Source organism: Oculina patagonica, chromosome 4 (genome assembly GCF_052425735.1).
Source record: "Oculina patagonica isolate OP01 chromosome 4, crgOcupat, whole genome shotgun sequence".
Taxonomy (NCBI): Eukaryota; Metazoa; Cnidaria; class Anthozoa; order Scleractinia; family Oculinidae; genus Oculina; species Oculina patagonica.
In genome coordinates, this window is record NC_135761.1 from 8,613,324 (window position 1) to 8,624,960 (window position 11,637).

General features: G+C 37.4%; 5 protein-coding genes across 5 annotated transcripts in view; 4 read left to right on the plus strand and 1 right to left on the minus strand.

Moving 5' to 3' along the window:
- Positions 1–1,207: 1,207 nt before the first annotated feature.
- On the plus strand, positions 1,208–2,118 carry LOC144652221 (trace amine-associated receptor 7d-like). The gene has a single exon (XM_078512231.1). It carries the CDS (start codon positions 1,211–1,213, stop codon positions 2,114–2,116), a length of 906 nt encoding a protein of 301 aa, XP_078368357.1. The 5' UTR covers positions 1,208–1,210; the 3' UTR covers positions 2,117–2,118.
- Positions 2,119–4,391: 2,273 nt separating this feature from the next.
- LOC144652192 (melanocyte-stimulating hormone receptor-like) lies at positions 4,392–6,661 on the plus strand. The gene has a single exon (XM_078512206.1). It carries the CDS (start codon positions 4,583–4,585, stop codon positions 5,480–5,482), a length of 900 nt encoding a protein of 299 aa, XP_078368332.1. The 5' UTR covers positions 4,392–4,582; the 3' UTR covers positions 5,483–6,661.
- A 1,064-nt stretch (positions 6,662–7,725) lies between these two features.
- LOC144648131 (melanocyte-stimulating hormone receptor-like) lies at positions 7,726–8,771 on the plus strand. Its single transcript, XM_078507763.1, has one exon. The coding sequence runs from the start codon at positions 7,845–7,847 to the stop codon at positions 8,769–8,771; it is 927 nt and encodes a 308-aa protein (XP_078363889.1). The 5' UTR covers positions 7,726–7,844.
- A 1,010-nt stretch (positions 8,772–9,781) lies between these two features.
- LOC144648132 (uncharacterized) lies at positions 9,782–11,404 on the plus strand. The gene is made up of 3 exons (XM_078507764.1): positions 9,782–10,190; positions 10,578–10,659; positions 11,169–11,404. Exons 1-3 carry the CDS (start codon positions 9,987–9,989, stop codon positions 11,402–11,404), a joined length of 522 nt encoding a protein of 173 aa, XP_078363890.1. The 5' UTR covers positions 9,782–9,986.
- A 160-nt stretch (positions 11,405–11,564) lies between these two features.
- Positions 11,565–11,637, minus strand: part of LOC144648133 (transmembrane prolyl 4-hydroxylase-like) — a 4,997-nt gene continuing 4,924 nt past the window's right edge. Inside the window, exon 8 of the mRNA XM_078507766.1 lies at positions 11,565–11,577. Within this exon, the coding sequence (XP_078363892.1) occupies positions 11,565–11,577 (13 nt within the window). The remainder of the gene's footprint in view (positions 11,578–11,637) is intronic.

Sequence of the window (11,637 nt, forward strand, 5' to 3'; positions counted from 1 at the left end):
CCTTGAAGAATGTCAATAAAGTTTGTATTGTATTTTATTGTGTGAAGTTGTTGAAGCGAGGCGCGTCACTATATTAAGACTGGTGAAATGCTCCATCGACGGAAACAGAGCCGCCTTAAGATACACAGCAAGACACAGGACGAGGCGGAGGATTCTCCAAAAGGGGTCATTATGGTGTGAGAAAGGTTATATTATTTCATTGCATTTGCTTATTTCGTATTCATAATTATATAAACAAAACTGCTCGCCTGCTTTCAGTCGCGGAGTAGCTTACAATCCCGGGAAGAATTCTCCAGTTCACAGCACGGCACAGCAACAAAAATCGATGCAAACATTTTGCAGTACATTGAAATTTATGTGGCAGGAGTTTGACGCAAAACCGCGGTATAATTTTCGCAAAATGCTGCAAAACGCAACTTTGGAGGGTGAAGAAGGTTTTCAATCATTTTGTAATGTTTACAGAACTAGCGAATACTTTTTAACGGTTTGAACGATTAACAATCGGAAGGGCACTCTGATTTAGCAAGCATTTGAGAGGCCTCTCACGAAAATTTGGGGTCGTAGCTTGTTTTGTCGACGAGCGTCAAGTATGGAAACTTTCAAAAGAATGTGAGAGTTGAGTTAACATGACCTTAGTATTTCCGGACTTCTGCTCCAACGATTTTCCTGAAACTTGGCTATGGTGTGTATTAAGTGAATATAAGCTGATTCCAGAAATTTAGAAAAAAAATATCAGCAAAATTTTTTACTGGACGCGATTTTGTCCAAAACGTGGGGTCCAGTTAAACGCCAGTAACACGGAAATATTTTTCACTAGTGAAATCAAATTGAATCGTATCATTACCGACTAATAGGCGAAAGTTTTCCCAAAGTTTCATAGCCATCACGTCTGGCCTGGAATAACTACGGAGCCACCTTAAGCAAACATAAATTATTCCAATGTTATTACTAGTTTTTGATTGATCAAGAGGATCTGTCTCTCATACAATATAATTGCAAGTGCTATGTTAATTTTTTTCTATACAACTATGAATTATTGATCAAACGTTATGTGACGGGAGCCTCCTCTTGAAATATTATTTTATTATTATTATAATTTAATTATTTTAATATGACATATCGAATAACAGGTGCCACACTCACCGTTATCAGCATATAAGTTTGTTATCTGTTCCTTTGCATTTATTAACAATCAAATAGTCTGTACAGTATGAACAAAACCAGCATTAATCACTTGAGCTGCTTTTTTCTGGATGTAAACTTGGAAAAAACGAAGGATACTTTTATCGCAAGTATTCTAACATGTATTCTCAATGCAGTGTTTTCTTTGATAACATCTGCTGGAAATTTGGTCATCCTTCGTGTCATCTGGAAAAAACAAGAACTTCACTCGCCATCTTTCATCCTTTTGTTTTGCCTCGCAGCTTCAGATCTCCTCGTCGGACTGATCTGCCAGCCATTTTACGTGGCGTATAAGATTGCCGAACTTGCAGACAACTTTAGAGCGTACTGTGTATTGAGAATGATTCAGAACATATCTGGCTGGATAACGGGTAGCATGTGTTTGTCAACTCTAAGTGTGATCTCTGTTGATCGACTTCTCGCTCTTACCCTTCATTTACGATACAACACAATTGTCACAGTTCGCAGAATAACTCAACCTGTTATTTTCCTCTGGACCTTAGCCATAGCTGCCGTTATATCGAGACTTTGGATCGTGACGAGTCGTTGGCTTTTTGCTCCGGTGATAGCATTTTTGCTAACATTTCTTGTTATTACTCTCAGCACATTAAAAATATTTCAGATTGTTCGCAGACATCAGCGCCAGATAAGCCAGCAACAGCAAAGTGTTCAAAACAACACGGTGAACGTGCTTAAGTGTAGAAAAACTGCTGTGACTGTACTTTATGTCTTCGGATTGTTATTGATTTTCTACGTTCCATTTTTTGTGGCAATGTTTGTGGAGACCTTAACTGGATACACATTAAAAGTGAAGGTCGCCTATGACTACGCGACAACTGTTGTTTTTATTAACTCCTTCTTAAATCCTCTTGTGTACTGCTATAGAATTGAGGCAATTCGCCGAGCTGTTAAGAATAAACTGAGGAAAAACTGATTGAAAGAGCAAATTTCAGTACACTTGATAGGAATTTCCTACTTTAAATTGAGAAGCTTTCATCTTGGTGCATCTCAATTGTACTTGCATTTTCTGGAAACGTTTATACTGTAAAACTCATTTAAACTTATATAAATATTTCCTTATTTCAGCTCCATTGCAATCCGTATTTTAATTACAATTTTTTTATGATTATAATTCCATTGTAATTATCATCGTTAACTCACTGAGACGCGCTCCTTAGAGGATGTCAATAAAGTTTTTATTGTATTTTATTGTGTGAAGTTCTTGAAGCGAGTGGCGTCACTGTATAATAAGCTGGTGAAATGATCCATTGACGGAAACAGAGCCGCCTTAAAATACACAACAAGACACAGGAAAAGGGCGGAATGGGTCCTGAATGAGTCCTTATTGTGGGCAAAAGGTAATATTAAATATGGGTGCAGGTGTTAGCATAAAAATGTGGGATTGTGAAACTTTACTATAGCTGTATTACTCGAACTTTACATTGTAGTTGTTTTGTTTGGCCCGAGATAAATTATACTGGATTGAGATATTTCAGTCGTAATACTATCCGTATAGGATCAGTCAGAATTGGTATAGCTAGAGCTTAAAGCTGTATTTTTATATGCTTCCTTTGATGCATGTGCTCGCAGACCAAAATCACTGGAACTCAGAATAAATTTAAACCGGCGCGCGGGGGATTGAAGAGTCTCTTTTTTAATGAAATAAGAAAACTGAGTATGAAAACTGTGTGCTAAAATCGATCATTTAAATACAAAACGAAGTCCTCTTTTAGGTAGCAAAGCTAAAAGCTTGCAAAGCTTCCTTTTTTATTAATTGCCTTCACTGAAGTCATTTGAGGGCAAGTTTTCTGGCCTCAAACATATTTTTTCCTTTGTATAGTAGAACCTGTTTGCTTATATTTCCAAGTCACTAAAAGAATTTAAGCTGAAAAAAAAATTGTGTAAATTTCACTGATCATTTGAGCTTAAGTTTTGCCATGCCGATGCCAGTTACTAAAACTGGCTGAATATCGAATATTTCCAAGGATCTTAAAGGGACACTGTCACCAGTTTCACTTCAAAAACTTAACAGCCTTAAGACATAATTATGGAAACTATAAATAGTGGTCCAATTTTGTTAAAATCACCACGCAAGTGTACTGAAGCGATAAACAAGTGATATTATTGTGATGCTATCAGGAACTTTAGATCTCAACTTGAAAAAGTCAGGCTTATTTTTCAAGTTTTGTGCTTGTGGAATGGAAAAACACCTTTAAATTAGTTTTGGCTCCCCCCTTCCTTCAACAACAGTTTACGTTATATCTTCATCTTGATGTACTAGGTGTATTTCATGGACGAGAAGACCTATTCGCCAATTTTAGTACTTTTTTATCGAAAGTCATTAACCGATCCCCGTGAGGTGTCCCTTTATATCTTCTGTTTTAGTTGTTTTTCTCTCTTTTTTTTATTCAAGTAACTGGTTTCTTTCCGTTTTGTATAGCCGGCACGTTTTGTCTTCAAGTTCCTTTTTTGAAGGGTATATTTTTCATAAAACTGAATTTAAACTAAAGAGCTAAATTTAATTTATTGCAGGTGTATCAGATCAGAGATCTGTAAGGTTTCCCATTTTCGCTACCCTGTAAGTATGGCGGGAAACGGTCTCCGCATCCTTGGCGATGCTTCTTTTATTTTGGCGTGCCTTTCCAGTGTCCATTCTTTTGCACTTCTATTCCTGTTTTCATTTTTTTTTTTTGCATTGTCCTTTTTTTGTTCCTTGGAACGAAGAGGTGGTATCGCCTTTTATCTCTCTTGTTATTTCTGTAAGTAAATAGTGGCTCTTTAAGAGAAATTTATTAAGACCTCGGCAGAGAAAACAACACGGCAATGTTAGGATGTTATCGGTCTTTCGACATCTTATTTGATTACTTTATATGAGGCGTTTTTAATTAAAGTTACGTGAAAAGTCACTATTTGTCTTCCAGACCTTCAATATAAATGACAAGATTTCTTTGTCTAGTTGTCTCCTTTTTAAAATTTGTAATTACGTTTGGGCATATGAAAATAAAATAAATTAACGCCTTTCATAAGTCTGTACTGTAGTCGAGCAAGAACGTCAGTTTTTTCGTTAATTTCGTTTTTTCGTAAATTTCCAGCTATAATAGAATATAATTAATTTCAATGTTAAAACTAAGAGCGATGTGACTGGTCGCTTTATCGCTTATGACAACGGTTGCTGTTATTAATCCTACCGACAGACTTTCTTAAGTGCCTCTGTGTTCTCTATACAAACAACTATGAAATTATATTAAAACAACAAAGAAAGTTCACCGTGCAGTCTTAGTGAATTATCACCAAACCTAAGGTGACTCTAAACTGTAAAAGGTGCAAGTGTAAATCACATTGACGACATACATCAGGTACGGCACCCAAGGTAACAAACAAGTCTTTCATCTACGTGAACATGAACAGAACCAATGTAAGTCATATAAACTGCTTCTTTTTAAGCGTACATTTGGACCAAACAAAAGATACTTTCATCGCAAGTATTCTAACATGTATCCTGAATGCTGTGTTTTCTCTGTTAACCTCTACTGGGAATGTTATAATTCTTCATGTCATCTGGAAGAAACGAGAACTACACTCGCCATCTTTCACCCTTTTGTTTTGCCTCGCGGCTTCGGATCTCCTCGTTGGTGTGATTTCTCAACCATGTTTCGTGGTTTACCATATCGCCGAACTTGCAGAAAGCTTTAGTGTTTACTGCACATTCAGAATTACTCACACTATATCTAGCTATATAACTTGTGGTATGTCTCTGGTGACTTTAAGCGGAATCTCTGTCGATCGACTTCTCGCTTTAATCCTGCACCTCCGCTACAACACGATTGTCACTGTTGACAGAATCTTGATAACTGTTGCCTTCCTTTGGATCGTATGTATAACAGTCGTTATGTTGCGGTTCTGGATCAGCAAGTGGATTATTATCCCTGCCGTTATACTGCTTTCAACATTTCTTATCACAACCCTAAGCACCTTGAAAATATTTCAGATCGTTCGCAGACATCGGCGCCAGATAAGTCAGCAGCAACAGAGTTTTCAAATCAACACGGTAAACGTGCTCAAATGTAGAAAATCTGCAGTGACCGTACTTTATGTTTATGGTTTATTCTTGCTTTTTTATTTTCCAATTTTTTTGACGAGTCTTGCGACTTTATTCATTGGATACACATTAGAAGTGAAAATTGCCTATAACTATGCTACAAGTGCTGTTTTGATCAACTCCTGCTTGAATCCACTTGTTTATTGCTGGAGAATTAAGGAGATAAGACGGGCTGTTACGAATTTACTGAGGAAAACCTGACAAGAAAACGAAATGTCTAAGTTCTTCCTTGATAAGTATTCCTTAACCTGCGATTCTACATTATTTTTTAATTTGTCAGACAAAGTGTACCCTGCGAGAAGTCCAGTGTTTTCTCGCCTGCCGCGTCTATTGCCCTGTAGTCGTGGTAGAAATATGCCGGTTTCCAATGAAGGGAAAGCATAAATGTGCAATACTCTTGTGCATTCCTGGCAGTTTTTGTTATATAATCAGCCACTTAGTGCTCAGAAAACAGCGCCAAGTAGTAAACGAAGCAATCTTACGATGGGACAAAAATGTAGTTTTTTTTTAACATTTTGCTTTAAACTTTACCGATTAGATTATTCCACAGTATCGGCAAAGTAAATACATATTATGAGCGAAAGAGTGGCTACGAACATGGGTGAATTGTCATACTGTATATGTTATTTACAGTATTTTCCCTCAAAATGAAACATAATACTGTGCATGTATGTATCTTTATTTTAAAAAAGGAAGGAACTATAGTTTCAGTAATGTATCCGGCACTGTGTGTCCTTTAACTAAAATTGAATTAATGTATCATTGAAGGGACTTTATTATGTATAGCGAAGCGGCCCTAAAAGAAAAGAGTCATGTTGACATAACTGTTTTGTAGAAATTAAACTTTGACTGGGGAAAGATGGAAATAAACTTGAAAAGAAAGAAGAACAGTGAGAAGACATCAGAACTTTCAAGGCTTAATTTTATTAGTAATAAATTATTTTTAATTCTATTATATTCCTAAACCTGTTTTTCATTACTATAAACGTCGAGCATTAATAAATAAATAAATTTGGAATATTTAAGAATAATCCATCAATATAGAGGGTAGTGTTTTAAGAGGTTCTGTGAAAAATCGTGTAGACTGCAAACAATCTCTTTGCTCTAAAGTCCGCGGGTACGAACGCGAACGGGGTCAAATTTGCACTTATTGTAAGCCAGCCGACTTTTTTCACCGTTTTGGACACAAGCCAGCCGACGTATCGACGTATGGCCACTGCATGAGCTCACACATGTCACACGGAGATGCTTTAGCGTTATACCTTCCTCGTTTTTTTTTTTAATGTCATCTTTTCAAAAACGTGCGTGCAGGTTCTTCTTAAAAGGCGAGCAAACAAAGATTCTGTCGTATAACGTTTTGTACGTCTTATCTGCTGATCACAAAAGTCTCGAAAACGACAATTTCAATGTTTAATAAAGCTTATCTCATTAACCGGTTTTTTTAATATTTGCCTACGTGGGTTTGTTAATTAAATATGCGATACCTTGTTTCTTATATTCCCTGAACTTTGGCTTTCATTATATTGGCAGATCTGTTTGTTCACTTCTTTTTGCAATTTGTAAATCCGTTAGACCATTAATTAAAATAAACTGAATAAGTTCTCTATATCTAGTTGTGCATAAAATACTGACATTTTCGTTCATAATTTGTTGTGCCACGAAATGTTTCATTAAAATAGAGTACAATAAACTGGGTACTCGGTAGAGTTAACACCATGACACCGACTGCATTCAACTGAGCTGCGAAACCAATTTGGTCAAAATACAAAAGATATGTATGTCGCTAGCCAATTGAGTTAGAGCATAATTTCTTAAAAATTAATAATGTGAATACATTTCGTATGCATAAGATGCTCTCTTTTCAATAATAATATATTTGTTGTGCCACGAACTGTTTAACTAAAAAAAAAATAATAATACTAAATAAACTGGGTCCGCGATGTATGACACTAACTACTTTCGACTGGGCTATCATAATGGTCAACCCAGTTGCCTAGCGATCGCCTGTAAAAGACATGGAAAGATTCATTGCAGATTCGAATTCACCGAACTGATATATTCTTGGCCTTTTCTGAACTTGTCCACTCAATAAAAACCTATTAATCTTCTTCCTGCCTTAGATGACACTTAATACGTCTATAAACTTAGATTTAATTTTATTATTGTAAATAGCCATATTTTTTTAGCATTTTCTTTTATTTCAACCTCTTTTTTTGTTATGTCCCCGTATTAGTGGGGAGTTTTCCCCAGCTAGGTGGTTTATGACATTTTAATAAAGTTTCCATCCATCCATCCATCCATAAAGATAATGTTAACAAAAGAAACGGGTATGGGAACTTTTATGTGTTAGCATTGCATCTTTAGTTGTCAACAAGCCCATATATTTTTTTCTTAATTTTCCTTTAACCACTTACATTTTTAATAACTATCAATGACTGACAACGTGGGCGTCATAAAGACGAGATTCCACCTCGCGGTCTCCACAATTCTTATTACTAGTACATGCCTCGACGTATTCGAGTTTATAGAATGCACGAGTGAATTAATTGTAAATTGGGCATTAATGATGAACACTACCTTTTTGCAATCCACATGTTTCTTCTTGGAAGTTCATTGGGAACAAACCAAGCTCGACGTTACAGCAAGTATTCTGTCGTGTGTGGTTAGCGCACTATTTGCGTTGACTGCAGTGCTGGGAAATAGCATCGTCATGCTCGTAATATGGAAAACACGGGAACTTCATTCGCCATCGTTTACCTTGCTATTTTGCCTGGCAGCTTCAGATCTTCTGGTTGGATTGGTTGGTCAGTCATCCTTCGTTGCATACAAGTTAGCGGAGCTTCTGGGAGATTTTAGCACGTATTGCAACATGCGGATGATTCAGTTCTTTTGTGGATGGATAACAGCTGGTGTTTCTTATTTGACGCTAAGCGGAGTCAGCATAGATAGACTTCTGGCTTTAACTCTTCATCTGCGATACAAAAGTATGATCACTGTGCCGTGGGTGTTAACATCGGCAGCGGCCATTTGGATCATCTGCTCTATTGGGACAATTTTGAAGTTTTGGCTTGAACTCTGGTTACTTTTGCCAATTATTACTTCGGTAGTGGCCATTTTAACAACTGCAGCTTGCACTTTTGAAATACTCCGAATTTCGCGCAAGCATCAACGCCAAATAAATGCTGAGCGAAACCAGATAATTACCAACTTACAATGCAACGTGGTTGATGTACATAAATGCAAAAAATCAGCGATAACTGTACTCTATGTTTACGGATTGCTGTTGGCTTTTTATCTCCCGTTCTTAGCGGTTATGGGTGTTGAAACAGTGAACGGTTATACACGATCAGTAAAAATCGCTTATGAATACGCCACAACAGCTGTTTTTATAAACTCTTCTCTGAATCCTATTATTTACTGTTGGAGAATTGGCCAAATAAAACGTGCCGCGAAAATTTATTTAAAGAAGCTGATTTTCGGTGAAAACTAATTATAACTTTGCATGTAAAAATTGCGTTCTTCTCTCCGTATCTTTAGTTTCTTATACGAACGGCAGGGATCGGCGATCACACGAATCCGAGCTGATTGTTTGCCGAGTTGATGGAGCGGAAGTTTCAACAACGCGTTTAACTTAGTATTACTTAATATTCACGAATTTTAGTTTCTTTATAGGGAGGCGAGAGTAATTTAGTAAAATATTTTTATTTAGTGCAGATCACTTTGCTGCATATAACTGACTTATACGCTTTTGATAAGCCAATAAATAAAATTATACCTACACGATATGCATGGATAACAAAATATTTTGCAGCCCAAGGGCTCGCAGCTAAGTTAAATTTACCCTAACCCTAGACCCTAATGTTAGAGCTAGGCTAGGGACAGGGTTAAGCTTAGGGTTAAGCTTAGGGTTAAGCTTAGGGTTAGGCTTGGGGTTAGGCTTGGGGTTAGATAGGGTTACTGACGTTTACAATATGATCATACACATTTAAATTTCACAGATACCCATTTAATAATATTTTAGCTGGATGGTGTCTTTAACTAATAGACACTGTCAGAACTGTCATTCATTTTTATTTGTCAGTGTTAGTGCCCAAATATGGTTTTAAAGTAAAACACGATCAGAAGCTAGCTTCTGGTACCATTACATCATGAACGTGTTGGATAAGCTTTACAGGATAGTCTCAATAGCCGCCCTTGGGTTTAACATTTCCATCAAACATTTCGCAGGAGCGTTGATCGTTCGGCGAGGTCAACGATTAACTGGTGTTGGAATAAAATGTCTGATTTCTTAGTCGGAAACTTAAGGAAAATAAGAAAGCACTTAATGTATGATTAATCTACTTGCAAATAGCTACAGCGCGAACGCTTCTTGAGTGCGTATTTATTGTAAACCGCATTTCCATGAACTCAAAGGCAGTACATAATGCGTAGAAACACCAAACGGATTTTTCATTTATTTGTGGACAAATTTAAAGTCCCCTTTCCCTAAAATAATGAACATTTATGCCCAGTCTAATTACAGAAAAAATTCTTTTGAGCATGCGATTTTCTGAACTGCGGTTAACAATCTGAGATCAATAAAAAATAAAACCACCTGAAAAGGTGAACGGCAAAACTGAATCAATCGACCCTTGGCTAAGTTGTTTTATGAACAGCAATGGCTCTGGCAATAGGTCGCTAGAATGTCGCTTATCATGGACAGAAAATGAGGGTTATTGGCTTATTGGTTATCGGTGTGATTTGTAGCTGTTCAAGTGATACCGTCGTTGATCGCGGAGATAATTTCAAGAAATTCGTAAAGCCCTGCTTTGATGGAGAGGAAATTGAAAACACGTGCTCAGAGCCAAGTGACTCCTGTCACGAGAAATTAGGAAATGAGTTCAAGCTCGTCCGTTTAGATGGAGTAAAGGTAAATATGTACCAGAAATGCAAGTTGGAACTTTCTTATTAATCAAGCTAAGGTCATATATATTCACTGATTTTGTCTAGATTTTATTTTTATTTCGGGAAACTTGTAAACAATGGAATAAGCCAACCGGTGGCAGTATTAGAAGCAAACCGGTAGCAGGTTTCAAGAGGCATTTAAAGCCGGAAATTTAGACTCCCTTGCCATACATATATTCACATATTTTCGGTTTAGTGAGTGGATATACACTGACACATTTATGGGATATAGGGCTCGGCTTTCCTTACGACATCAACTACTTATAATTGCTTTACAATACTATACTATACAGACGAGAAACTTGTTCCTCTTTTACAATGTTTTCTTTTTTAACTCTTTTGTCGTCTTCAGACAGGTCACGTGCAGTGGTTGGAGGTCGGTCCAGGGAAGACTGTGAAGCTTATAACACGAGCAATGAGACCTTTGATATTCGGTATGATAATAATACTTTCTATTTATAGTTCATATACCTTTGTTCCTTTATATTTCGTATTTTTATGAACCTCACTTAAAAGATAAACGGAATCAACGGTGCATCAACTGTAGACGTTTGAAGATTTCGAATATAATATTATGTCTACAGGTGCAATCTACGAACCAGCTGTAACAGAGGCCAGAGGATTCAGTTTAGGTTTCAACATTCGGTACAGCTAAAGCTGAAAACAAAACTGTATTTTTCAGTGGTTTTTAGTTACCTGGCCTTCCAAAATTGGTTGAAACTCAGCTGCGCTCTCTTTAGCTCTTTTTACCTTACGAGACTAGACTATTTTGACATACTGGAGAAAAAAGGGGGGTCTTTGTAGGTGGTTCGGGGCGTTTGCAATTATATTAGTTTTTATTTCCATTAGAGATTTTTTTTGCTTTATACCTGACTCTGCAGAAAATATGAGACATCTAGAAACCCAGCCCCTTTCATAGTTGGTATTATGCTTGTGTTTATAGAAATTCCCGAGTTCCTGTCAGATGAGGAGTGCAATCGCATCATGTCACTGGCAAAAGACAGCGGACTTCAAACAAGTACATCGGGCTTTTTCAACTACGATGGAGACTTGGACGAAGACTTAGCGAAAGCCGGTGAGAAAGAGTCAAAATTTCGAATTGACATGCAACTTGCCGCGCCCTTTCATGTCTTCAATTCCATGTATCCTCATGAGCCATTTTGTCAGCCAGTCAGTTAGCCAGCCAGCCAGCCAGTCAGCCAGCCAGCCAGTCAGCCAGTCAGCCAGTCAGCCAGTCAGCCAGTCAGCCAGTCAGCCAGTCAGCCAGTCAGCCAGTCAGCCAGTCAGCCAGTCAGCCAGTCAGCCAGTCAGCCAGTCAGCCAGTCAGCCAGTCAAACAGTCAGTCAGCCAGTCTGTCAAACTAACATCAATCGGTCAGTCAATCAGTAGACCATTTAGTCATACCATCAGTC

Excerpts from the sequence above, each read along its gene's own strand:
- LOC144652221 (XM_078512231.1), top strand. The coding sequence starts at position 1,211 with ATGAACAAAACCAGCATTAATCACTTGAGCTGCTTTTTTCTGGATGTA.
- LOC144652192 (XM_078512206.1), top strand. The coding sequence starts at position 4,583 with ATGAACAGAACCAATGTAAGTCATATAAACTGCTTCTTTTTAAGCGTA.
- LOC144648131 (XM_078507763.1), top strand. The coding sequence starts at position 7,845 with ATGATGAACACTACCTTTTTGCAATCCACATGTTTCTTCTTGGAAGTT.
- LOC144648132 (XM_078507764.1), top strand. The coding sequence starts at position 9,987 with ATGAGGGTTATTGGCTTATTGGTTATCGGTGTGATTTGTAGCTGTTCA. Across the intron at positions 10,191-10,577 it reads TCCGTTTAGATGGAGTAAAG|ACAGGTCACGTGCAGTGGTT; the intron begins GTAAATATGTAC and ends TGTCGTCTTCAG. Across the intron at positions 10,660-11,168 it reads AATGAGACCTTTGATATTCG|AAATTCCCGAGTTCCTGTCA; the intron begins GTATGATAATAA and ends TTGTGTTTATAG.